Source organism: Daucus carota, chromosome 8 (genome assembly GCF_001625215.2).
Source record: "Daucus carota subsp. sativus chromosome 8, DH1 v3.0, whole genome shotgun sequence".
NCBI classification, from domain to species: Eukaryota; Viridiplantae; Streptophyta; class Magnoliopsida; order Apiales; family Apiaceae; genus Daucus; species Daucus carota.
In genome coordinates this window covers 21,820,883-21,848,238 of record NC_030388.2, presented here as the reverse complement: position 1 = coordinate 21,848,238, position 27,356 = coordinate 21,820,883, and the positions used below count along the sequence as shown (strand labels likewise).

At 34.5% G+C, this 27,356-nt stretch overlaps 3 protein-coding genes across 6 annotated transcripts; 2 read left to right on the top strand and 1 right to left on the bottom strand.

Moving 5' to 3' along the window:
• Nucleotides 1-235: 235 nt before the first annotated feature.
• On the bottom strand, nucleotides 236-4,584 carry LOC108199788 (uncharacterized). 4 transcript variants are annotated; one of them, XM_064082889.1, is made up of 6 exons: nucleotides 4,430-4,584; nucleotides 4,127-4,212; nucleotides 1,692-3,669; nucleotides 1,383-1,443; nucleotides 1,070-1,293; nucleotides 236-615 (listed from the first exon to the last, which is right to left on the bottom strand). In XM_064082889.1, the coding sequence occupies exons 3-6, from the start codon at nucleotides 3,503-3,505 to the stop codon at nucleotides 543-545; spliced, it is 2,172 nt and encodes a 723-aa protein (XP_063938959.1). In that variant the 5' UTR covers nucleotides 3,506-3,669; nucleotides 4,127-4,212; nucleotides 4,430-4,584; the 3' UTR covers nucleotides 236-542. The 4 variants fall into 4 exon arrangements, with proteins under 4 accessions (XP_063938959.1, XP_017223252.1, XP_063938960.1 ...); XM_017367763.2 differs by having other exon boundaries at nucleotides 4,370-4,583; XM_064082890.1 differs by having other exon boundaries at nucleotides 4,127-4,216; nucleotides 4,430-4,492.
• Nucleotides 4,585-10,152: 5,568 nt separating this feature from the next.
• LOC108198352 (mitochondrial adenine nucleotide transporter ADNT1) lies at nucleotides 10,153-17,584 on the top strand. Its single transcript, XM_064083103.1, has 8 exons — nucleotides 10,153-10,482; nucleotides 11,330-11,378; nucleotides 13,235-13,398; nucleotides 14,332-14,369; nucleotides 15,191-15,303; nucleotides 15,437-15,550; nucleotides 16,448-16,792; nucleotides 17,171-17,584. Exons 1-8 carry the CDS (start codon nucleotides 10,322-10,324, stop codon nucleotides 17,252-17,254), a joined length of 1,068 nt encoding a protein of 355 aa, XP_063939173.1. The 5' UTR covers nucleotides 10,153-10,321; the 3' UTR covers nucleotides 17,255-17,584.
• A 2,311-nt stretch (nucleotides 17,585-19,895) lies between these two features.
• Nucleotides 19,896-24,917, top strand: LOC108199742 (uncharacterized). The gene is made up of 7 exons (XM_017367695.2): nucleotides 19,896-21,180; nucleotides 21,266-21,331; nucleotides 22,982-23,126; nucleotides 23,217-23,435; nucleotides 23,891-24,107; nucleotides 24,210-24,405; nucleotides 24,686-24,917. The coding sequence occupies exons 1-7, from the start codon at nucleotides 20,024-20,026 to the stop codon at nucleotides 24,798-24,800; spliced, it is 2,115 nt and encodes a 704-aa protein (XP_017223184.1). The 5' UTR covers nucleotides 19,896-20,023; the 3' UTR covers nucleotides 24,801-24,917.
• Nucleotides 24,918-27,356: the final 2,439 nt, after the last annotated feature.

The window sequence follows — 27,356 nt, the reverse complement described above, 5'->3', positions numbered from 1 at the left end:
ATACTTGTATTTTTATCCAGTCAAATTGACTAAATTTAATACATATCATAATTACAAAAAATTATATCATTAAAAAACATATAATCTATTTTAAAATATGATTTTCAAATTTCTTAACTTTATAAGAAATAATTTTAAATTTCTGAAAAAAGAGTAACACCAAACAGAAGCATAACTCTGATATTTCTGTATCTTACAATTTTCAAGTCACAACAATGAACCACCACCATGAAAATTAGTTGAAAACTACAAGGACTCTGCATTTATATACTGTATGATACAAAAGGTTTACAATTTACATCTCTCCCACAATCAACCTAAGATACAAAAAGCTGCACAATTTTCATCTACTAAAGACTACTTAATTCAAAACAAAACAAAAAAATAGAAATCAAATCATGTCAATAATAGTCAAATCAAGAAACGAGCTGGTAAGCCGTCCATCTGGATTCTATATCTACCCTTCAAAAATATCTGATACTGATAGTGCTCTGTCTTTCTGCGGTCCTTTAAATCGTATCAAGAAATTATATAAGCTCTAACTATCCTGATTCCTGATCATTTCGCAATGATTTGGGGACCTTCATTCCAAATCCACGCCTTGCCCTTTGAACTCTGCTCGATTACAAATTGTACACAGAATGCAGTTAGTAGTCAGTACTGTGATGCAGCATCATAAGTTGACAAATATGCAGTATATCAAAAGTTCGCCATCAGAAGATTAAAAAAAAAATGATTACAATAAGGTTGAATTTAAAAAAATAAAAACAAACCAGCCATAGCTTATAGGCCAAAAAAAATATGCAGCAATTTGATATGTATAATAGTTTATGATATTTGTACCAAGATGTTTAATATCACACTACAGGGCTATCCAACGCGATACATTTGCAGTAATATATCAGCTAAAATGATACACTGACAATTTCTTTTCACCAAAACTAAGATGGCTAGCATAATCTCTTGATTATATGAACAGAATATTTTATAGTACTTGATGTGGACGATTTAGTAATATTATATCAAAGTATTTAAAACTGGAACAGTTTTAGGGAACATGGAAACATACGTTGGGGCCAGTTTGCCAAGGTTGTATAGTACTTCACGGGTCTCAGCATCCAGAACTTTACCACTAATTTTCATGATATATGAATTATGTTTTGTTACTGGTAGACCTCTGGTAGCAAGTTTATTCAAGTCTCCCTGGTTCAGTTCTCGCCCGTTTACAAAAACTCCTGTGTTTCCAGCAGCACAACCCTCTGGCATAGGATAATTGAATGCATTGATGTACGGCTGCAACACATTAATTTTTTGTCATTAGTACCCATCGCAATCATGGCTAGCCAAAATCAAAGAAGTTGACAGATAATTACTAATCTCACCGCTATGATGCCTAGGCAGGGGTGGCCCATCACTCCCCAAAATCCAGCTTGGAAATCATACCTGAAAAGATGATAGTAATGAGCAACCAGTTGGAGCAATTCATTGAAAAGAATTCATTTTTCTTCTCTCTGTACATCTAAAAATAATTGAAGCTTATAATTTTGAATTTTAGCTACAGGTAGAATCATTACAAGAACTGCAATATGACCAATCAAGTCCGAATGTAAGAGAAATCTTAACATATAACATGATCGATCAAGCATTCATAAGACATCAAATAATATATACGACTTAATTGAGGTACTAACCAGTACTCTCCAGGCTCGATAGGCCCTGCCAACTTTTCAGCTTTCTTAACGGCGAGCTGTGGTATGTTTTGCCCATTGACATAAACATATGATTCTTCAAACTCCATACTCAGAATTGAATCCGAGAAATCCTCAGACCTATATTCTCTGAGCCCTGAAAAGATAGACTCGGTTCTCTTTTTGATCTTAGGATGCTCTTCTTCAATGTTCTCCTCTCTAGAGTCTTGTGTCACTCCACTGTTCATGTAAGCGTCAGAAGAGATATCCGTCTCGGATGCCGCTGTTACGTCTTTTGCAGAATTCCGACGAGAGTTGGTTAGTTTCTGGAATAGCTTCCCCATATAACTTCGTTTACCCTTACCTCCTTTCTCATCTTTACTGATAGCACTGTTCAACTCATTGTCATGATGTTCTTGGAGAGGAAATTCATTATCTTTGGAAGGAGGCTTCACAGATTTCAAATCAACTCTCTGAACAGTCTCACTATCTTGGAGTATTTCATCTTCAGAAAAACTGGAAAATGATAGAGAAGATTCCTGCCTCGTTTCAGCTGCATCTGAGTGCCGGTCATCTTGCGATAAATTAGATTCTTTATCTGTCAACTGGTAGGTATAACCAGAACTATTATAATCTTTGGATTCAGAGTTTGTGACCCCAGCATCCGAATTACTTACAGAGACACGAATATTTTCACTCAACTTCTCAGCAGAATGGTCATCTCGCTCAGAACTTTGATTGGATTTTTCCAGAACTGAAATGACAATGCCCTTTCGGTCAAGTTCACACAGAACTATGGTAGAACAACCTCCACAACACATTTTTCGTTCATTATTCTCCACCAACATAAGTTTTCTTGGCAGCTTTAGCAGCTCAAAACATATAGGACATGTTACGATTGGAGCACCCCCTGCAATAGGATGGAAAACTCGTTTATTTTCATGGCCTATAACCAACCTTCTTTTCTGGAGCTGAACATAAGCACCATTTCCTGTATCAAGGTCTCTCAGATTTCGTGTAAGAGGCTGAGGATCCTGGGAATCAAGAGGGGGTGCCAAATTCTTGGGAATAGAATATAGTGAGCCATTTGCAATAGGATTTCCAAGTTGATAATAATTTCCATTTGGAGGGGAAGGGACCTTTTGAGGGACTTTCCGGCTCTTGCTATAACATTGAGAACAGGAGCAACCATGTTGGTGAAAAAAGGTTTCATGTGGAAGTGATGTTGGGGCATCTTCACTGAAGTCTGTGGATGGTCCATTAAAATGGTCAGGATTTGTCCATGGCAAGTATTGATTAAATGACTGATGGGGAGGTGGCCTAGCCATTTGAGGCCGATATGCATCTTTGTGTTGCAAATTTTCATATGGAACATGCCTAGGCGCATGTACATCATAACTTTGATCATGTTGAAAAGGTTTTTGACGATCATGGTAAAGAGGCCTAAGATCGTGTCTGTCTCGAGAAGGGTGTTGCATCTTAAGATTATACAAACTTGCAGAGCTTTCTGGTATTGAAGGTTCTTGTCCATAATAAAGGTTGGGTGGAGACCGAACCTTCCGTTCATCAGTACCAGTGCTTCTAATTGGATGTTCTACTGCATTGTCTAATCGACTAAGTTGGTCCTTCAACTCATTAAGCTTTCGAACAAGCTCAGCTCGATCATGTTCTGAACTATCAACTTTAGTAAGCCCATCCAAACCATTAAAACGCTGCCTGATGTCTTCTAGCTGATATGCTGTATCTCTACTGTCATTCTCAAAACTATCCACATTCGGATCAATACCATAGTCGGTAGGAATTCTAGATTGTCTCATACCTTCTCCATAACCATAATTCTTAAACCTACTGTTCCTGTTAGAGCTTAGACCAACTGTATCTTCTCTCCCACTAACAAATTCACCCAACAACTCACTATCCCCCACTGATAACGCAGAACTACTACCCGTATAACTCGTTGCAGAAAATAATCTTTCTTTTCCTGAAATTAAATCAACATCATCATTATTATCCTTTTCAATTATAGAACTAGCCTGAATAACACCCCCATTATCATCACCATCCCTCCCTCTTTCTTCCTCAGATTTCTCTAAAAATCTATCAATCATAAGTACTCGCTCTCCTAAATCGTAAAATAATTAATCACAATCAAACCCCTTACTCTAACAATTCATATACAAAGTACTCAATACTTAAGCCCATAAACCCCCCAACACATGCAAAATTTTAGTATCCATCAATGCAATTCCAAAAAAACACACACAAACACACACTACAAAAGGTGCATCTCTCTATCAGCTTATCTTTCTTACACACAAAGAGAACATCAAATTGTAAACTTAAATCTGCATCTTGACACATACATGAGTCAAACCAAAATCACACACAACAAATACAAGCACATGTACATAAAAAGATGGAAAGGGGTGAGAAAGTACCTGGAAAAGCAGCTCCACAGCTAGCACAGTGGTCAAGAGAAAAGTGATGAGGAAGAAGATAGCCACAGCTGGGACAACTACCTAACCTGCCTTTCAAAACATCCATATGAACAACCAAGTGTGAACTCACAATGCCTAGATAATAGTACTTTGTTTTTATATTAAACTAAGTGAGAAAGAGAATAGTCAAAAGATGTGATTTTCATGATACCATCATCATCATTCTAAAATAAAACCACATACATAAGCAGAGAATCTTGGAATTTCAAGAAAATGGAAGAAGATGAGTTGAATCCCACACACCATTTTTGAGCAACAGGAGATTATGGTGAAGCTTATAGACAACCAAGCCCTTGAAGAGTAAAATTCAAGGCTTGAACTTTACAAAGCTCATGCTTTGACAAGGCTCATGTGTATTTATTAGCCCAACAGATAAAATAGATGTGAGCTGTATTTGACTTGGCAAAGTCTCTGGCTTGGCCAGTGGACCTGCAAAAGTTTAAGATAAATTCTGTAGATGTGAACAATCAACGATAAAATTATTGTTCAATAATGGCAGTTTGGTGTAAAAGCTAATATTCATTTGATAGTTACATGTTCGTGTCTTGAAAATTTTTCCACAACCAATTCTGTTTCATATTTCGTGATCATTAATATAATATTAAATATTAAATAAATGCAGAAATCGATCTCTCAAGTCCAAACTCAAACTAGAACAAATCAAACTTTGGAAAATCATCAAAACGAATTTTAATCTTAAATCAGGTTTTCTAGCAGGCACTAATAACCACTTTTTAGTTAGTTGGTAGATTTTGATTGGCTCTCGTCCCTTAATAATGATGGCCCCTGCATATACAAAAATCTCCATCAATCAAAATCTCACATTCGAAGGACCCATCTTAAATTTATAGTACTTTTCAAATTAACAGTTGTCTTGACTTTTTATACGTTTTTTGAGATGTAAAAGGAACATATTTTGCAAATTATTATTTAAATTCTATTTTTTTTTAAATTTGTCAAAAAATTCTATTTTTCTAGATAAAAAAATTAATATCTATATTTGAGTCAAGTTCGTTCGATTCAACTCGATTCGATTATTCCACCTATCGACGAGAGAAAAAGATAGATCTAAGGTGAAAAAGTGATGCAATAGACATTTTGTAATTGTTCTTGCGTGACACCTAACTATCGTAATCTATCAATTTTGAGGAGACATAGGGGCCGTTTGGCTTAACTTAAAAGAAGTTACTTATTGCTTTTAAGTGATTTTTTGATTAAAAGTGATAAGTAATTTTGTACTTATAAGCTGTTTAAGTGTTTGGATAAATTCATTAAAATTCACGACTTATTAGGTATAAAAATTGCTAAAATAATAATAAAATATTATAAACTATCTTTTAGAATGATCATACACATCGTTGTGAAGTTAAATTTCGAAAAAAAAAATAAGTCAAGAAAAAAGCTAGCATTTCTAACTTCCAAAACTCTAGCTTATAAGTCGCCAGAAGTGCTTATAATTTTTTTACCCAAACACTACGAAATAAGTAGAAGTTGACCTATAAGCTAGAAGCTGGGCTTAAAAGCCCAGCCAAACACCCCCATAATAAGAGCAAGTTGTGAAGTATTCTAACCTATGTTACGTAGTACATAATACGTACAGCACAGTACTTGTAGTAATTCCGAAGAAATCGCTGCTTTTCAAAGTCCTGTTTCCAGAATACTGCTCTTGTTGGTCAGCTCATATAAATACCGTCCACATTTTACCCAATTTTCACCCTTGTTACGCAACCCAGTACTTGTTAAAAACGTATGACAAAAAAAAAAGTTTTCTGACGGGGGTATTTTACACTGTTTTGACCTGTTGATGTTCGGTTTAAGAATATTACTACAACTATCGACTACGTGTTACGGAATGGTCACGTACGCGGGCCATTGAATCCCCTTGTTGTTTTAAAATGTATACGCTACTTTTTCGAATCAATTTGCGCGTACCTCATATTAGTCCGGTTAGACTACTTCGGAGCATATGGAATGCAGACCTTTCTTTCTGTTCAACAAAAGAGTGATAGATTGTGGGCCTTAATATGGGATGCGTAGGTGGGTTTAGTGCTCCGGCCTGTTTTCCTGTCTGTGAGCCCATTTCATGTCACCCGGAATGGGTTTAGGAAGAAAGTGGTTAAAGTCCTCCATTGCTAAAGCCTATTTCTCTTATATCTCAGATCCGTTATTCTTGTTATTATATTAATATATTCTGTTGACAACAAAATGATGTTTATAATTGATTTTAGTTTAATTTAACAATATTAAAGTTATAATAGTTTCAATTGAAACAGTTAAATTTTCCAAATATATTATTAAATTAAAAGGCATGCCTCATGATTAGAAAACAATCATCATTTGTAGGAGTATGGTTATTTGACGATGATTATCATGTCATATAAACACATTAACGACATCCATTCTTTTATATCCGTTGAGTGATTATTTTCTTCATAAAAAAACATCATATATTAATATTCTCTATTTTTTTAAGTACAAGATTTTTCATAATATAAGAATACGAAATTCAAATAGATGATGATTTTATTATGGAAAAAACAATATTATCAAAGTGTTTTTTATTAAGAAAAATCTGAAAATTCAGTTTCCAGAAGAGAAGAAAGTGTGAAAAATGAGAATTTGGGTTTTGAGAATTCAGGATTTGAGCAACTACGGTGCTCCGACCTGTTCTCATGTTTTTGTGAGCCTTGAGCTTTAATTCGAGTCGAGCGGCTTGCGAGCTTGCTCGGCTCGAACTCGTTTAACTAGGCTCGACTCGGTTCGTTTAACAAACGAGCCGAGTTCGGGCAAAAGTTCCGGCTCGTTTAATTAAACGAGCCGGCTCAACTCGAATCGTGAAATTAAACGAGCCGAGTTCGGGTAGAGTTTTAAGCTCGATTAAGTGTAAAATTAAACGAGCCGGCTCGACTCGACTCGTGAAATTAAATGAGTCGAGTTCGGGCAGGGATTTATGCTCGATTAGTTAAATGAGCCGCCTCGACTCGGCTCGATTAACTTCAGCTCGAATTACGCCCAGCTCGAAACTCGGCTCGCTCGGCCCGAATTACACCCTGTGAGCCTATTTCATGTCATCTTGAAACGACCTGTTCTCATGTTTCTTTGAGCTCATTTCATGTCACCTTGAAATGGGTTTTGGAAAAAAGTGGATGAAGTCATTTGATATTAAATTCATTGATCATATTTTGTTGATCCATTTTATTTTATTATATTTTGTTCATAATAAAATGACATTTGTAATTTAATTTAATAATACTGAAATTATAATAATTCCAACTGAAATGATTAAATATATACAAACACACGCACATAAGCAAGCATAACCATTTAAAACAGAAACAAAAAAATTCATAACAAAGAGAGCCACACTCACACAAGTTTACTATGTACCTTGTATGATGTGATAAATTTTGTCTAGTACATTTTTTTTGGAATAAGATGTATTGGTTATATTATCAAATGTAATTTATCTGACTTATATCTCGAAGAAAACTTTGATATTTGGAGCTGCTCGTTTATTCACGATGATTCAAATGGATTTTGATGTCGAAGATATTTGCTACCCCTTTGAAGTTTGCGGGGAAAGATTTTATTCCGCACCTCGAGTCAATTTATCGCTGAGGATAACTCTTCATTTATAAAAAAAAATGAACCCTACTTCAAATCCCTTATAAGTTGCTAAATTTTATTTCAATTACCTCACATCTTGTTCAATGTCGAAAACTTATTCTTAATTATTCAATTTTTTTTTTAAACAAAGGTGTTAATCTAATAATAGAAAATCATACGGCATCTAGTCGAACAAACTGGAAATTGCAATCGCATGTTCTCATGAAGAGACGGTTAAACGATATTTTGAAGATAAAGTATATACAAATACAAATACCCGCTTCATGCATCCTCGTTGAATCATCGGTACCCTCTTCATCATGCCCTAATAGAGCTATCGACCAGAACTGCGATTCCATGCAAACTTTCATCATCAAACCAAGACACCCGCTTACAATGAAGAAGCGAAAACAAAACTATCACGAGAGAGAGAAAAACAACCTTAGATCTCTCACGAGAGAGAGAAAAACAACCTTAGATCTGGAGCGAAGCCACAAAAACAAGAGAAATCAGACTGAAAATCCACCTGATTGAAGCAGAGAAGAAAGACAGCAAAATCTCCGATGGTTTTAGATCTAAGAATCTTCCCGAGAATAAATCTGGAACAGAACCACAAAAATAAGAGAAATCGGACTGAAAACCCACCCATTTGGAAGAGAAACAGCGAAATCTTCGATGGTTTTCGATCTAAGTTCTCAGAGAAGAAGTATTATTCGAAAACTATAAAGAAAACAAAACAATTAACTGATTTGGGGCTTTCCACCGGTGAAAACCGATGGAAGCCCCAGGCGACTACGACGAGAGAGATGCTAGACTCTAGAGATAATTAGGGCTAGACTATAGAATTATGTACACTTTTTTTTAGAAGTGTCTTAATTATTCAAACTTTGCTCAGGCACATAATTCAATTAAATATTATTAGAGCATCTCCAACCATCTAAAGCCCTTGGTTAAAAAATGAGTTGGCATACTTAAAATAAAAAGATTTGGCCAATAGCTCCAAAAACTCAACTCCAACCATGATCAGCTGTTGTCTATAAATTTAGCCAACCTCCTATGGATGGCTAAATTTGTCGAACCTCTACAAGTCTGTAAGAAAATCTGTAGCAAGATGGTACATCATTTATTACCATATTGAACTGATATATTCTATTTTAACAATTTAAAATATTAATAACATACTATTTTTTAAATTATAGTCAACCAATATATCCAGTACCATTGAAGCAAAATTACATAATGTCTTACAGGTCCAATTTAGCCAACGATTATAGCCATCACCGTTGGAGATGCTCTTATTCGAGAAATATTGATTCGTTTTTTTGACGGAGCTTGCTTTTTTTCGAAGCAATATTCATTTTAATTTTCTTTGCAGAATACTTCAATTTATCTTATGTTCTAATATAGTTTTGATTCCGATTCAACATTGTATATCTTTCATTTAAGTTAGGTAAAGAATGTTTGTTATCATATAGTATTCTTTTAGTATTTTATTTAAAAATAGTTTATCCCCTAAATTCAACTCAATATCACAAATCATAATTTTTGAAATTTAACATGTGTATCAACATCATGTCGGTTAGGTACACATTTTGATACATCTTATCAATAAATTCTTTAAAGAAAATTAATAGTTCGTTAAATCTGAAAATTTGAAGTTTACGAAAAAAAATCTAAATCAAAACATTCTTTAATTACTCGTTAAAATTCTGCAACTTTTACTTTCTCGATTTTTCTATATTAACGTCCTCTTGAATAATAAAACTTGATATTTTGCTTTCAAAAAAAAAAAAAAAACTTGATATTTTGGTTAATGAGATCAAAAGGTCAGCGTGTGCTTATCAGGAAACCCCAAAATAAAGCTGTGGACCTCAGGTATCATATATCCACAACTTTCAATTGGTGCGATTGCGACATATATTTTATATAAGCTCGAATAAAATTTTCTTTTAAAAAAAGGTTCAGCCTATATCAAAAACATAAATAAAAAATATTACCTAAATTATAAGTAGAATTACATGCACAGTCTATGCCAGCAGATCATGCGAAAATAGAAAACCGCCCAAATTTTTGAAGAGGTAATCAATAATTAAAAAAGCTAATTTCAAAAAAAAAATTATTAAAAAAGCTTATAAATCTTTTAATCGTAGACGCTTATCTAATCTTTAAATAGATAAGAACAATGATCCCGAGCTTAATCAAACAAAAAGTTTATCCCATAGACAAAACATAACTTGAGGTCAATATTGAAAATTATCAAAAAATTAAGATATGAAATTGCAAATAATAAATAAAATAAAATGATTAGTTTAATTAAGTACCCTGCCCTAAATTTAGTTGTATATTAATCCAACCAATTTATATCCGTTTGGTGAAGCCGCCAAATCATCACACTTCCCCATACTACTGCTTTCTATACACACACCTATACATATATTACACGCACACAACAGATTCCTCATAAAGCTCTCTTTTTTCCCATCGATTTCGCCGGAGAATTGTGATATTCCGGTAGGTTTCCGGTGAGGAATGGCGTCGGAGGATGTGAAGAGCAGCGAGACGGCGGTGTCGAGGATCGTGAATCTGGCGGAGGAAGCGAAGATTGCGAGCGAAGGAGTGAAGGCGCCGGCGGGGATCGCGTGGCTTACGATTACGAAATCTCTGCTCGCCGGCGGTGTCGCCGGAGGCGTGTTAGTATTTGATCTCGTCGTTTTTGATTCCGTTAGTTGTTTTGTTTTGTGATATATACTTGTTGTTGAATGATTGAAATGCTTATTGATTTCGTTTTTATTATGATGAATTGTGTATTAGTTGTGTGTGTGTGCTGTTTGAGTGATATGGTGTGGTTTGTGTGCTGTGTTTGTGGTCGAATTTGTTGGAAATGATGAAATGATGGATAGTGAATGTATGTAGAGTTATAGACATGCGTATTTGTTTCATGTTTTGTATCTGTTTCGATGAATTCTCTACCACTTGTGTGAGAGAGAGAGAAATAGAGAAGGCAATCTCTTTTTCTTTTTTTCTTTTTTCTTTTTGCCATAATCTCTTTTTCTTTTTTAGATTGATGGACAAGCTCATGTAGATAATATAACTATGGAAACACATTTCTGTTTGCTATGTCGTATCTGTTGTGTTTTGTTCACTGTATTAGATGAGGTTCGGTTATCATGTTTGTATTGGATTTATAAGAAATGAATACAATGATGGATTACGTGTATATGTTATTGAATGGAGAGGCCTTGTAAATTTGTAGTCAATATATAAAGCAAAAGACTTAACCTTTGATGATTATAATTTATAACATAATATTTCTTAGAAGATAAAGTACTAAAGATTGTTTGTTTTGTACTGTATTTTTCATTCCCTAGGAACCCTTGTATTTTCTACGTTTCTGTAAATTCGTAACTGTATCCAATCCAAAGCTTAGGGGACATTGAAGATACTATCTAGTAAAATAATGGATTAAATTATTTAAATTTGCTGTAATCCTATATGCTAAATGGTGTTATCCCCCCCCCCCCCCCCCTCCTATTGCAGGTCTCGCACTGCTGTTGCTCCACTAGAACGCTTGAAAATTTTGCTCCAGGTAATTGTCTGGACTATTGGTTTATGATGTCATTTCAACCTGCACTCTGCTTTTAACTAATTTTTCGAAACGATATGTGCTCCACAAATCATAACTGTCTGGTATCTAAGTAGTATACAGTTTTTTATGTTTGTCTCGTCTATGGAATGCAATGTTTGAGTATACAGTTTTTTCATGTTTGTCATGTATATGGAAATGCATGTTTGTAAGCTGTTCTACGGAAACGTCAATTTTGCACTTTTTTTTACCTTGCTACTGGTTACCAAATGAAGCAGAAACTGATAAGTGGTTGACAATGCACCTAAGCTACACAGTACTATGGTCTCCAAAACTAGGATGGAAACTTCAATATTTCTTAAAAGAGTTCTTTAGTCTTATGTGTATTCAAGGGTAATTATTTGACCAGTTGTTTGTAGAGAAGCTATGATCTTAATATGGATCTTTCCTTGTAATCACTGCATCCCGAGCATAAGTTACAATTAGTTCCAGGAGAAATGAACTCATTTACTTACCCTAAATAATCTGCATTAGTAATTGCTTCTAGTTATACCAATGCATCAGAATCTTTTTTTGTTATTGATTTTACCCTGACATGAGAATAATGCTAATAACTTGTCAGCAGGTGTTTAAGTGGCTATACAACTCTGTATTGATTGTTTCTATTTTCTTTATTTGAGTAGGTTGTTGATTATAAATTGTGAGCAATACTACAGTAAATTAGTCAGGGTCTCTAGTCATAAATCATGTAATTCTATTGGTTCTTTCAGTATGTTCAAGATTGCTTACCTTGTTTTATTACCTTTTGTCCCAACTACTACCAGAAGAAAGCATGCCATGGTGATAATCCAATATAAATAAAATATAGTGGTGCCATAGGGAGATTTTAAACGAGAAAGCAGATTATTTTATGAATATGTAATCTTTTGTCCAATTTCATTGCGCCCGTTGTACCATCAATCAACCATGAACCGTTATTATTATAGTATCAATGCATTTAGGTAAGCGAACAGATTTTGAACTCGCATATTAGCTAGGACAGAATGATTTGAGCGAGTTATACAGATCAACCAGGTTCTGGACAAACATGTTGTATATAGATTATATGTAATATTTTCGCCAAAATATGGGAAATTAAAAGTGCATTTTATAGCCAGTTGTAATTAATATAATCCATTGTGGTTTCACTTATGTTTGCTTAACTCTTTTCTTGTCAGAATCATATCTAGTAGACAGCAGTCATCCTATGTTTCTTTATGTTACAATCACATTAACAAAACAAGGGGACAATAATAACTACATCTATGTAACAATCATGTTATCATTTCAAATGCCAACTATGGTTTCTTCACCTGTCATCACTCCATCCCGCCATTATGCTCCTCTTTTTTCAATAGTTTTGATTCTTGATTTTATCACGAATGTTAAGTATGTCAACAGCTATTTTGCACTGAGTCCTTCCACCATCACCATTCCTGTCTCAGGTTCTCAAAAAAACCATGACCTCCCACCAGACTATTTTCTTATGCTCCTTGCCTTCTATAATTTTGTTCGTTAATTTTATCATGAACGTTAAAATATTCAACAACTACCCTCCACGGCTTCCTTCCACTATCATCATTTCTGTCAGTACAAGTCTCAGTCTCAGTTTCTCAAAAAAACCACATGATTCATCATCGCGGGCGTGACCGTGTGACGTCTTTTTGAGTTTATATTACTAGGACAGTTTAAAACAATTACGTAATAAGCTTGTTGCCTTGATACATCCTATTCATGCTACTTGTGACCATACTGGAATTTACACTGGTGCCATTTGTTTCTTTATGAAAATTAAGTTAATATATTTGGTATTACTGCAGGTTCAAAACCCACATAGCATAAAATACAATGGAACTGTCCAGGGTTTGAAATATATATGGAGAACTGAGGGTTTTCGAGGATTGTTCAAAGGCAATGGCACTAATTGTGCTCGCATTGTACCAAATTCAGCCGTAAAGTTCTATAGCTACGAGGAAGCTTCCAAGTATGGTTTTTGTATATCATGCTAATGAATTTGATAGCTAGAAGATATCAAATCCCTTTTTTAATCATAACAAATAAGTTAATTTGCACGTATTTACATTATATTATTTGTATTTGATATTTTCTTTTGTAAAATAAGATATAAAAAGTTTTTAGGGTCTTACTGATGGCACCTCTTATGTGAAATTGTTTGCCAGTTAAGCAGAGTTTTCCTCATATAGATTTACTACACCACGATAATAAACTGGTTATAGTTTGTTTGCTACATTTAGAGAAGAGAACGCTACTACATAATACAGCTATATAGACTATAGAGGAGAAATAACTTGCTGGGATGTTTCAATTATTTTAATATTATAGGGTGTTGAATGAAAATTTTGAATCCAAGTTGGAAAATTTCTTTACAAGCAGTTGGGCTCAGTACCCCGAAATAAGCACATATTCTGCCTATGGAGTCAAAATTATGTGTTTCAATCATCTTTGGAGAGAATTGTCAATTTGTGTGTGCAAGCATGCACATAAATGTGAATTTTTATTTTTTCATGTAGGTTTAGTTTGCATCAACATTTTTTACTGAAATATAATAAATTACTGGAACATGAAAGAAAGAAAATGTAATAGTGCATCAGATCAACCTAGTCTGGAATTCTTAGGCACCCTTGTAAAATTAGATTAGATTTCCTTCATCATCAAGTGTTTGGGCCTTTCCTATAATAATACATTAAATTCAAAGTACATGCACTGGTTACAATCTATCATCCGTAGGTGCTAAGTAAATTAATATCTAAACGGGTTATTCATGTTCGTATTAAGTTACTTATAGTAGAGTTATGAAATCTAATGCATGATAATGTGTAGCAGCCTTTAGTAGAGAGCATTTTAGGGGTAGGCTATATGTCAAAAATATTAACTTTTAGGTTTCTGACTTTGACAGGGGAATATTGTGGCTCTATAGGCGACAAACTGGAAATGGTAGGATCATTGTTTTCCTTCCTCCTAGTTATCTATAAAAGTTACATTCCATCTGCATACCTAGAGGTCAACAAATTACATTTGAAGTGTTTATATTTGGTTAGTTTATTATTTTCATTGTTTGCAATATCTTTAGTTCTACCAAAGAGGATGAGGTCGATACCACTAGGCTAAGAGCCCTTTGGGAAAGATCTCCCTTTTATGTCCATCATCAAATTTTATTTATTTTCGGATTTTCTTACATATTTTTATTGATCAAGCAATATTAGTTCTAAGAAAATATTTTCACATATATTTACGTTTTAGTTTTGACTAAAAAAGCAAGGCATGGAAGCTTTATGAGTTTTACAGTAAAACAGAAGGTAGTAAAGTGTGGGGAAAAAAATTGCATTTCTCAAGGTAGAAGCAAGGATTAATAAAAGTATCTATTATCTTCCAAGAAATATGGAAGGGGTTGGAGCTAGAAATATGTATGCAGAGCGGGAACTGGAGTGTTGCTTCCTACACATTGAGGACCCTACAAACAATAACCGAATGAAGAAAAGTAGTACATAGCTGTTAAATATTAAAAACTTATTTAAGAAAAATTTACGAGGAACAAAGTTCAAAACTAGTGCATGTATATTTGTGTTAGCTGAACTAAGATGAACTAAGATCTATTGAAACAAATCTGTAGACAATGTTTACAATACTAAATTCTATATCTTGAGGAGCATATATTTGGGTAATAATTCTAAAGTGAACTAGCATGGAAGACTGTCTTTAGAACCAAGCAATTTATTAATACAGTAGTTATGGTATTTCAAACTGTTAACTTGCAGAGGATGCTGAACTCACTCCTGTTCTACGCCTTGGAGCGGGAGCTTGTGCTGGAATAATTGCTATGTCAGCGACCTACCCGATGGACCTGGTACGAGGTCGGCTAACAGTCCAGGTATACTTTACAGTTGTTTGCTAAATTTTAAATAATTATTTAAATTTAGGCCGGCGCTGGCCAATGGTCTGTGCCAAATCAGGTATGCTCTAAATTAGAGCAAGGAGTTCACCTCTTGTGCTTGCTTTTGCAGTCAGGGAGCTCTCCAAGCCAGTACAGAGGAATTGCTCATGCTCTTGCTACAGTTCTTCGTGAAGAAGGACCCCGTGCATTGTACAAAGGATGGCTTCCCTCTGTCATTGGAGTTGTAAGTATTAAATGATCTGGATCTTTTGTTGTCTTATTATATTTAGATTGTTTGAACTTCTGACAGTGCACTTTAGTTTATGCTTTAAATACTTTCAGTGTTAATGTCTCTGCTTAGAATTCTTGTGTTTTGCCTATTAAGATAATGTGTTTCCTCCTCTATGAAGAGTTGCTTGTGTCAGCATTTTCATATTCGTGTTAAACATGGGTTTAATAAATAAGAAGTCACTGCAGATAAATATTCTCCTGCATCTAAGTATTCCACCGCTGATTAACATAATACTGTCTCAGCATATCTTTCCTGTTTGGTAGTTTAGTAGTGTTTGCATCAGTATTTTAGTATAGTATGTCTAACAATCAGAGAAATAAAGGGGCATAAACTTGGGAGTCCAAGGGAATGTGTATGCAATTTACATATTGAGCTATGATTTCTATTCCATGTCTAATACAGTATATAATTGTGAGAGAGCAAGGATAGTTTGATCTTTGATGGAAATTAAATTACCTCAAAATTTGGTGAATAGTCTATATGTTTTCTTAATTGATTATAGACAGTATACTGTGCCCTTTTGAGCCAAGTATATATAGTTTACATGTTTAAATTAAGTGAATAGTATAATGTTTTCTCAATTGATTATAGCATTATACTTATCATGAGTTTATGGTTAGTACTTTAGTCTTTACACATTACATTTAGTTAAATGATAAATTGAGGCCATCCTTTTTGGCATAATCTGTCATGAACATGTAAGGCATGCGATAAATTGTTCTGAAGTTGCCTTAGTTTTGGATAAGCTGTAAAGATTTATTTTCTAACAAACTATTATTTGAACTTCCAAACTTCAAGTGAACTTGTTTGTTTTAAAAAGCCTGAAGATGTTGGTGTTGGTGTTTGTAGGTACCTTATGTGGGACTCAACTTTGCTGTGTATGAATCACTAAAAGACTGGTTGGTCAAATCCAGACCATTTGGATTGGTTGAAGACACTGAGTTGGGTGTTGCAACAAAGCTTGCATGTGGTGCTGCAGCTGGAACTGTTGGCCAGACGGTTGCCTATCCTCTTGATGTTATCCGTAGAAGAATGCAGATGGTGGGCTGGAAAGATGCATCTGCAGTTGTTACCGGTGACGGGAAGAGCCAAGCTCGGCTTGAATATACTGGTATGGTTGATGCGTTTAGGAAAACAGTCCGTCACGAAGGGTTTAGAGCTTTATACAAAGGGTTGGTTCCCAACTCCGTGAAGGTCAGTATTTAGATTGAATAAACATCTAATCATTTTATATCCATGCTATTTACTGTAGACAAGGTGTATACTTTAAACATTTGTTACTTATTAAATTCTGTTCTTCTTGCTTGTAATCTTAAATGCCACTGGCTTAAATTTAGCATTCCTTCAAGAGTTAGCACCGAGAAAGAGAATGGCTATATATATTTTAGTTTGAAGTGTATAAAATTTTTGTGGGACAATATTTCCTAAACTTTCTAGTTACCCCACCCCTAAAATGGTTATACCTCACAATTCCTTTCTTTTTATAACTTTACACCGGGAGGCTATAGTTTCTTGTTCTAAAAGCATGCTTGCTGTGAAACGAACTTTGCTGATGCTATTATCTCTATGTAGGTGGTCCCATCAATTGCAATTGCATTTGTGACATACGAGGTAGTGAAGGACGTACTTAAAGTTGAGATGAGAATATCTGATTGAAATCAAGGGACAGTGCTGATTATAGTTTGAACCTTGGTCCTTGTGAACACTTTTTAAGCAGCAAGCAAAGAAAGTAAAGCTTAACTTAAGGGGGAAGCATTTTTGCCCGGAGTTTTTTCAAATTACTGAGGAAATTAGAAGCATTGTTCATGCCCGTGTTGATAGTCACCCCATGTATACCTACATTTTTTATCCGCCTTGCATGTAGTTGCAGTATTCATATGCCAATAAGGTTTCGATGAGAAATCATTAACTAGATTATTATTCATCAGAACTACTGTATAACCATCAGTATTTATTATGTTGGTATCTGGGTTTAATTTCCCTTCAGTGTGCTTTAGGTCTTGATTTTTATTAGGGATGGCAACGGGTCGGGTCGGATCGGGTTTCTTAAGATCCAGATCCGATCCATTATATTTCGGGTCGGTTCGGGTTCGGGTCCGGGTCTGGAAAATGAAGATCCAGATCCGATCCGTCGGGTTTTTTCGGGTTTCGGTTCGGGTTCGGGTTCGGGTCTAATTCGGGTATTTAAAAAATAAAATTAGATAAAAATAAAAATTATATATATCTATAAAAAAAATGTGATGATTGATTTTTTTAAAATTTAGGAACATAAAAAAGGGTTTTACAAGTTTCGTCTAATACAATAAACACGTGAAACATGTTAACTTAATTGTATACAATCATTCAACTTATCATTTATATTTTATATTTTTATTATATTTAGATTTTTTAATGCACAATAACTGAGAAAAATATTGATGAAATGAATAATAATTCTATATTGGGCATATAAAATTAAGTAAAATGTTAATATTCATACCTAATAATTCATAATATTTCAATATGTATACTTTACATTAAACACATAATATACATAAATATATATATATATATATATATATATATATATATATATAATATTTTGTATCGGGTTTTATCGGGTTTCGGGTTCGGATCGGGTTTAAATCGGGTTTCGGGTTTCGGGTCGGGTCTCGGTTCGGAATACCTGAGATCCAGATCCAGATCCAAACTCTTTCGGGTCTAAAAATAAGATCCAGATCCGGATCCAGATCCAAAAAAATCGGGTTCGGGTAGACCCAATCGGGTCGGAACAGATCGGGTATCCATCGGGTCGGGTAAAACTGCGATCCCTAATTTTTATGGTTTTTACATGAATGGCCCCTCACTTGTATCTCTCCTCTATGTTAAAAACTGTGTAATTTGCCTCAGTTAGAAGCTTCAGCTCTGGTAACACCTCAATCTAGCAGTATTTTTCTCGGAGGTAACTGTAAGACGCATTCATCTGGTTCGGGGTAATTGTATTTTGTTATCTAAAATTTTAGATAATTGTATAATGTATCAGCCGGTATGTTTTGACATTACATTTTGAATCTTTTTGACTCATTTTTGTCTATTTTGATCCATCATGAATTCATGTTAGAAATTAAATGATATGAAATAAATTTAAGAATTAACTAAAATATAGCGTTACATGTGACGTGTATTTTGTCCTTTAGTAAAATAATGTCATACAACTGAAATCGATCAAATCCCTTTTTTTACTTAACTCTAAATTTTATATTTTAACTTGTGTGTTTAAAGCTAATGATCAAAATAACAAATTCCGAATTTCTCATTAAAAAATTATATAATTTTCAAATCAGTGGCCATTTAAGAATTAAATTGGACTCTTAGAACGACAAATTGCTCAAAATATTATTGTATATCGTGTAAGTGGGCAAAGATAAATAATATTACAATTTAGTAATTAAAATTTGTTAAGCAACGAATTTATTATTCTCATATGTAAAAGTAGAAATATATATAAACACAAAATCATATCATAGAAATTGTGTCTCCACCATGTATATGCTGAGATTTTGTATAAATTATCATTTTTGACCGTTTAATGAATATTAAGCGGTCAAAACTATAACAAGATTTTAGTATGTTGAGATTTTTTTCGTGGAACACGTAAAATGAATGAATAAATAATTATTTCGCTTATTCGGTATAAAAATATTGAATATATTTAAAAAATGTTATAATTTTCACTGTTAAAGAATGATAATTTATATAAGAGGTGACGAGTATACACATGTCGAAATCATGAATACAATGATAACTTTAATCATAGTCTTTATATTTGCTCCCTAATTATGTTTTATTATTTAAAGAAAACTGGAGAGGCCCGCAAGGGTTGGTTCAGCTGGTTAAAGAGAGGACATGTATCCTCTTGGTCACAGGTTCGACTCCCGAAGGGAGCAGAATTTGTGATTATGCCTCCTGGATCAGAGCCTGTCGCGACATGTATCCTCTTGGTCACAGGTTCGACTCCCGAAGGGAGCAGAATGTATCCTCTTGGTCACAGGTTCGACTCAGAATTTGTGATTATGCAGGCTATTGCGTGAGCTGCGGGTTCCTACGTTAAAAAAAAAAAAGAAAGAAAATTGGAGAGAGAAGTGCAAGAGAAGTGAATATTATATTTAATGATAGTTAAAATGCATTTTAGAAAAAAAAAAGAGGGAGAAGGTTAGTGAAGTACCAATTTTTCGTTTTTTTTTTTAAAAATTCAAAATTAAAGAAAAATAAAAATTTATTTTGTAGTTTGTTTTAGGAACGGATAAAATATAAATACAAACGACTAAACGAACAAACAGTAACCCCCGACTCTTATTTACAAACCCTAACCCTTATTCTCTCTATCTTCAATTCCAGTCTATACACACAGATTATACACACAAATCTGCATTATCACCACCATCAATGGCGTCCGCGAAAGATTCGGACCCTTCTCTCGGCTACCTCACGCGCAAAGAGACGGAGGTGAAGCTCCCGCGCCCAACGAGAGTCAAAAACAAGACTCCGGCGCCGATCCAAATCACCGCCGAGCAAATCCTCCGAGAAGCTCGCGAGCGGCAAGAAGCGGAGATCCGACCGCCCAAACAGAAGATCACAGACTCAACCGAGCTCTCCGATTATCGTCTCCGAAAGCGCAAGGAATTCGAGGATTTGATTAGGCGAGTGCGGTGGAATAAGAGCGTGTGGGTCAAGTATGCCAAGTGGGAGGAGTCTCAGAAGGATTTTAACCGAGCGCGGTCGGTTTGGGAGCGAGCGTTGGATGTCGATTATAGAGATCATACAATGTGGCTCAAGTATGCTGATGTGGAGATGAAGAATAAGTTTATTAATCATGCTAGGAATGTTTGGGATAGGGCGATTACGTTGTTGCCGAGAGTTGATCAGTTGTGGTATAAGTATATTCATATGGAGGAGATGTTGGGGAATGTGGCAGGCGCGAGGCAGATTTTTGAGAGGTGGATGAGTTGGGAGCCGGATACGCAGGCGTGGTTGAGTTATATTAAGTTTGAGTTGAGGTATAATGAGATAGGGAGAGCGAGGGGGATTTTCGAGAGGTTTGTAGAGTGTAGGCCGAAGGTGAATGCGTGGATTAGGTTTGCTAAGTTTGAGATGAAGAATGGGGAGATTGGGAAGGCGAGGAGTGTTTATGAGCGGGCGGTTGATAAGTTGGCGGATGATGAGGAGGCGGAGAGTTTGTTTGTTGCTTTTGCAGAGTTTGAGGAGAGGTGTAAGGAGACGGAGAGGGCAAGGTTTATATATAAGTATGCGCTTGATCATATACCCAAAGGAAGGGCGGAGGATTTGTATAGGAAGTTTGTGGCATTTGAGAAGCAGTATGGTGATAGGGAAGGGATTGAGGATGCGATTGTTGGGAAGAGGAGGTTTCAGTATGAGGATGAAGTGAGGAAGAATCCGTTGAATTATGATTCTTGGTTTGATTATATTAGGTTGGAGGAGAGTGTTGGGAACAAGGACAGGATTAGGGAGGTCTATGAACGCGCCATTGCTAATATTCCTCCGGCTGAAGAGAAGCGTTATTGGCAGCGGTATATATACCTTTGGTAAGTATGATGCTTTTGATAATGGTTTAGTGATAAATATAGTGGATTTAGTTTACTGATCAATATTGGTTTTTCTTGCATTCAGGATTAATTATGCCTTGTATGAGGAACTTGATGCACAGGACGTGGAGCGAACCAGAGATGTTTATAGGTAATATATCTGTGTCAATAAGCTATATCAGTTTAATGAACTTATGTTAGATTTTTTTTTAAATGTATCTTGTCTAGTTATTTAAAAGCTAGTAACTAACTTTTCATATCTTGAGAAGTTGGTTCTTTTTTAAATATAAATAAAAATTATGCTAGATAGTTTCATAGATAAAAAGCAGTATCTTACCGGAAGGAACCTTCTTGAAATAGGTTCAATCAGCAACTCCAAGAGTCTCTCCTAGTGCATTCTTTATAAATAATATAAACAAACAGGCTCCTATTGATATAGGACATTACAAGGTTTATCACCTCCAACAACACTCCTTAAATATCCTTCTCACCAATATTATAATGTTAAATGAAAAGGAGAGGAAAAAAATATTAAAATTGGAGGGAAATGAATACTTTATTTACAAAAATAATAATGAGGGATGACTATGAGCTCTTAAAAATAAGGAAGGTATGGGAGCCCACAACTTATAAGGTGTCACTAACAGGCTGTTGGAGCAAGTTCCTGTTCCAAATTCCTTATATTTTAACTTAGGAACCAAGTAGCTAGGGATTGCTCTAAGAATCTTGTTTCCGTTTTCTGATAATTTCCCCCCTTAATGAGGTCCTATTTCTATATATTACCCCTTAGGTCCCGTGTCTGCAACATTATTCTTGGACTCAAATTTGACTTTTAAGCAATCTCGATTTTAGTTTTAAGAAGAGATACTTTCTAGAATTTCATAGAGTGACTATACTGCGACCGGTTATGGGATTTGTAAGATTTTTGGCTTGCTCAACTAGCTGAAGACAAGTTTGGCATCTCCTGTGTTATTTAAGGGGTTGTTAGGTTATGTGATAGATATTTTGAGCTACGATCCCTTATAAGTTACTTTTGCTACTGTAAAATCTCACTTCTTTTTTCTATACATGATCAATTTGTTGAACTCCATAAATAAAGGTAGAAGTTCAATCTCCTTGTTTTTCATTAATGCTTCTTGTACCATTGGTGACATCCATTGTTCTGTTTCTGCATGTTTTCATTTATTTGCTAAATAGCCATTAGTCGTTGGCACTTGTAAATATCAGTACTTCATAATCATCTGTTATTTCCAAACAATTAGTAATCGTTGACTAACTTGATGTTGAAATGTGTTATATGTGTCAAAGGATTTATGCTACCTCCCCCTCGATAAGTAAATGGCCATTTCCATATATATCTATATCAGCACCCAATCTTTTCAAGTGCCAACATTTTACTAATCTCTTGTCCAACTATATCTCTCTTATGTGACTTGTTCTGATCCTCTTGGCCTCTTGGGATAAGAATTTGTATCCGTATTGTTATTCTTGTTTAACATGACGCGAACTGTACACTGGAAAATAGGCACTGCATATATTCAAGACTGTTAGGAGAGAGATTTTAAGGAACATTAGAAAGTTAAACATTTTAGTGACAAAATAGTGTAAAAGGGAAATTTTATGAGTCATCATTACTGTACTTTCATCTTTGTTTAATTAAAAGTGAGAAATTTTGATCAATGGAATAATTTTCTGATTCAGCGCTTTCCATTACTGCTCTTGATATTAATCACCTAACTTCATATCAGCATGTTCATTAGTCGGAAAGAAAAGTATTCTAAATTACTTATGTGTTGAGCAGGGAGTGTATAAAGTTGATTCCTCATAATCAGTTTTCCTTTGCAAAAGTCTGGTTGCTGGCTGCCCAGTTCGAGATAAGGCAATTAAATCTCAAAGGTGCTCGGTCGATACTTGGACAAGCTATTGGGATGGCCCCTAAGGACAAGGTATTATTATTATAGAGGTTAATTGCTGATTTGATTATTTTTCTTTGTATTGTTAAGCTCAATGTCTAACCACATGCTTCTTTAAAATAGATATTTAAGAAGTACATTGAAATTGAGCTTCAACTCGGCAAAATAGACCGATGCAGAAAGCTGTATGAAAAGTACTTGCAGTGGTCACCAGAAAATTGCTATGCTTGGAGTAAGTTTGCGGAGTTGGAAAGATCTTTAAGTGAAACAGACAGAGCTAGAGCCATTTTTGAGCTGGCAATTGCTCAACCTGCACTGGATATGCCAGAATTGTTATGGAAGGTAACTAACAACAGAATTTACCTGTTAGATATTTTAATATTGATTTATATCAGATGTCTTTTTGGGGATTTGATTTTGAATTTTGGTTTGTTTGTCCTACATGGTTACATTTTCTTCATGAAAATGCTTGTAAATGTGCTAGTTTTCATATGTAGAGTTATTTGAGGAGTATCTATAAATGACAAGTATGATTAGTTGTTTACTTTATCACACTTGACTTGTGAAGGCATCTTCTATAAATTTTGAGTCATCTAAATTTTCTTGTCCTTTGATCAGAATAATATATTGTTTCTTGCAAACTTTTTTCTGATACAATAGTAATCTCAAACATGATCTGGATATGTCTATGATCTTTACAAATATACAACAGATTTGTTTCTCCTCAGCTTTTGTATCTTAGCATTCGTTTTTCTTTTTGTGGTATTTGTATCTTAACATTTTTCATATAAAAACAGGCATACATTGACTTTGAGATATCTGAGGGCGAATTTGAAAAAACGAGACGACTTTATGAGAGACTTCTTGAGCGTACAAAACACTTGAAGGTGTGGATTAGCTTCGCAAAATTTGAGGCATCTGCTATGTTAGAGGATCAGGATCCTGAATTGCCTGAAGAAGAAACAAAGCAGTCCCTTGGTGCACAGCAGCTTCAGTGCCTCCAGAATGCCAGAAGTATAATATTTGACATTGTTCTATTATTATTGTAGTATAATCATTTGTAAAGAATCTTTTATTTAACTAGTAGATGCTAACTTTTTCTGTTTGTTGCATCAGAGGTTTTTGAGAGTGCTATCAACTACTTCAGGACATCTGCTCCTGACCTGAAAGAGGAAAGAGCCATGTTACTAGAAGAATGGTTAAACCTGGAGAGCAGTATTGGCGAGCTTGGGGATGTAAGTTTGGTGCGTGCAAAGATGCCCAAAAAACTCAAGAAGAGGAGGCTTATCGACACCGATGATGGTCCTGCTGGGTAAGTAACGTTTTTTAGTATATATCTTTAGTTGCTGCAGTTTGCGTACATAATAATTAGGAACACAGAACAGGTGAAACCTCCTTGAAAGATTTTATAATGGGGGTCGGGGCTTGAGGGCATTAGTCATATTTATAAATAATATTTTATTTTACCTTAGTCCTTTGCCTTAATAAACTTTAAAGAATTGTTGGTGCTTCTGCTCGGCTTGTAGGTTGTGATACTTAAGTTTAAGTTGCTTATTGCTGACCATAAAATGTTGATTACTTGAATACTGCAGTTACGAGGAGTACATCGACTACATCTTCCCTGAAGAAACACAAGCCCCAAATATGAAGATTTTAGAAGCTGCTTACAAGTGGAAGAAGCAAAAGACGGCCAGCGACCAAGACTGAAAGCATTGTACTAATAATACCTTTGTTGTATTTGGGAAATGCATAAATGATGAAAAATACACATGTTTGCACACTGTAGAACAACTTTCCGATAATTCATTTGCAAATTATCTTTCATGTGGAAGCAAAGAATATATTTATATGTATGTGTGGATATATATTGTAGATACATTAACAAATTTATAGAGAATTGTATACAAGTATAAATATATCATTCACATTTAATAAATTTATAAAGGAAAATATATATATTAAATCCATTTTTTGATTAAAAAATATATTAATATTTTTATATATAATATACACGAAAAGTACACGAAGTATACACGAAACGATTCGGATCGGATACGGGTTTCAAATTAGGTACACGAAATTAATAACGGGCGGATACGGGTTTAACCTTCGAGTACACGAAACACGAAACGAAAGTATACGAAACAAAACGATTGCCACCCCTATTTTTAATATGCAACTATTTTTTACCAACGAGTTGGAGTTGCTCTTGCTCTCCCGTGATTATAGGAAATTAGCTTTATTCTTGAAAGAAACTTTCCCCCACTTGGCTAAAATCACCAAGAAAAAAAAAATATATATATATATATATATATATATATATATATATATATGAATTCCAAATATGAGGTCGAAAATGACGTTTGAAAACTGAAACTTGAAATCAGGAATTCAGTTGCATATATGGTTGCATATGAGGTTGTATGCAGTTGACTCAATTGTAATTTAATGGCCCCGCCAGGGGTACCCATACATCAGTTGCAACTTACAGTTTTCCGTTGCATATGAGGTTGCATGCAACCTCATATGCAACTAAATGCAACTGAAAACTGTAAGTTGCAACTGATGTATGGGTGCCCCTGGCGGGGCCATTAGATTGCATAGAATCAACTGAATGCAACCTCATATGCAACTAAATGCAACTGAAAACTGTAAGTTACAACGGATGTATGGTGTGCCCTGGCGGGGCCATTAGATTACAATGGAATCAACTGAATGCAACCATATGCAACTGAATACAACCATATGCAACCATATATGCAACTACAATTCCTGATTTCAAGTTCCAGTTTTCAAATGTCATTTTCGACCTCATCTTTGGACTTCATATATATATATATAACTCAATCAAAATGCAATTATCTCCAAGAACAAAACGTCTGTTATGCTTAATATCTTTAGTTTGATCTGCATCTGTCTTAATTCTGCCTTTTATTCGAGTAGTCTTTTCTTCGCCAAATTGCCCGAGGCCTACGCTTTTTTGAATCCAATCGTAGATCTTATGCCAGTCATACCTTTGTTCTTTTTTCTCTTAGCCTTCGTTTGGCAAGCTGCTGTAAGTTTTCGATGAGATTCTTAATATTTTTCTATAAAATTAATGCTTTATTAGAGAAAAATTCTAACAATTAATAAAATTAAAAAAGTCTTACACTATGAACCTTCGATTCAAACATTGAAAGTCTTGATTGGATAGCTGCGAGAAATCCAAATATGGCTCACCCCGTATTCCCCATATCTGCTCTTTTGAAACACCTTAATAGGGGTTAAGATTAGGATCCTCCGCAATATATATATATATATATATATATATATATATATATATATATATATATATATATATATATGAAGTCCAAAGATGAGGTCGAAAATGACATTTGAAAACTGGAACTTGAAATCAGGAATTGTAGTTGCATATATGGTTGCATATGCAACCACCGTATTTTTGGAAAATATTTTCAAAAAAAATAGTATTTTTGAAAATATTTTAGAGAAGGTAGTACTTTTGAAAATAAGATTGGAAAAGGTAGTATTTTTGAAAATAAGATTGAAAAAACAGTATACAAGATAATTCCACAAAATATTACTTTTTTCCTGTATGGAAGGTTAAAACATTGTACACGGTGAAAAAATATATTTCATAATTTTTAGTGGATCCGAATGGATCAGATGGATTGACCTGTAAAATATTCCACTCCTGATCCGATCCGAATGCGATAAAATAAAATGGATTAGGATATGGATTTAGGTAGATCCGATCCAAATCCGATCCGTTTACAAGCCTAGCTGTAGGCATGTAGCTGATTTTTCCTTCTTTCACTATTTAAGTAATTTATTTATCAGATATTTTTATTAATAAAAGTGTACATATATTTTTCTAGTTAAATAATATTAAATTTTGAAAATAATTTTTGACACGCGATACAAGATAAATTTAATTTTTAATCATGAAAGACAAAATATAATTTTACATAAATTATATATTATATACTAAAATATAATTATATTACCGTCGATAAATATTTTGTAAAGTCAAAAATTTATAGGAGAATTCTTTTAGATGAAGTTGAAAGTGAAAATTTGGCTGACACTAAAAATAAGAAGTTATTAAAATAGAGGAAAAATGATAACTGAATGTGAAACAAGTGAGAAAGTGGGTCACGTGTTTAACTAGGTGGTGAGTTAGTAGTGAATTAGTATGTACGCCAAGATTTATTGTATTAAAAAATTTCATACATAATCCTTTGGAACATTCCATTCCAACGC

Excerpts from the sequence above, each read along its gene's own strand:
- LOC108199788 (XM_017367762.2), bottom strand. The coding sequence starts at position 4,232 with ATGGATGTTTTGAAAGGCAGGTTAGGTAGTTGTCCCAGCTGTGGCTAT. Across the intron at positions 3,670-4,126 it reads CTGTGGAGCTGCTTTTCCAG|GAAAAGAAAGATTATTTTCT; the intron begins GTACTTTCTCAC and ends ATTTAATTTCAG. Across the intron at positions 1,444-1,691 it reads ATCGAGCCTGGAGAGTACTG|GTATGATTTCCAAGCTGGAT; the intron begins GTTAGTACCTCA and ends TCATCTTTTCAG.
- LOC108198352 (XM_064083103.1), top strand. The coding sequence starts at position 10,322 with ATGGCGTCGGAGGATGTGAAGAGCAGCGAGACGGCGGTGTCGAGGATC. Across the intron at positions 13,399-14,331 it reads AGCTACGAGGAAGCTTCCAA|GGGAATATTGTGGCTCTATA; the intron begins GTATGGTTTTTG and ends TGACTTTGACAG. Across the intron at positions 15,551-16,447 it reads TTCCCTCTGTCATTGGAGTT|GTACCTTATGTGGGACTCAA; the intron begins GTAAGTATTAAA and ends TGGTGTTTGTAG.
- LOC108199742 (XM_017367695.2), top strand. The coding sequence starts at position 20,024 with ATGGCGTCCGCGAAAGATTCGGACCCTTCTCTCGGCTACCTCACGCGC. Across the intron at positions 21,332-22,981 it reads CGAACCAGAGATGTTTATAG|GGAGTGTATAAAGTTGATTC; the intron begins GTAATATATCTG and ends TGTGTTGAGCAG. Across the intron at positions 23,436-23,890 it reads TGCCAGAATTGTTATGGAAG|GCATACATTGACTTTGAGAT; the intron begins GTAACTAACAAC and ends ATATAAAAACAG.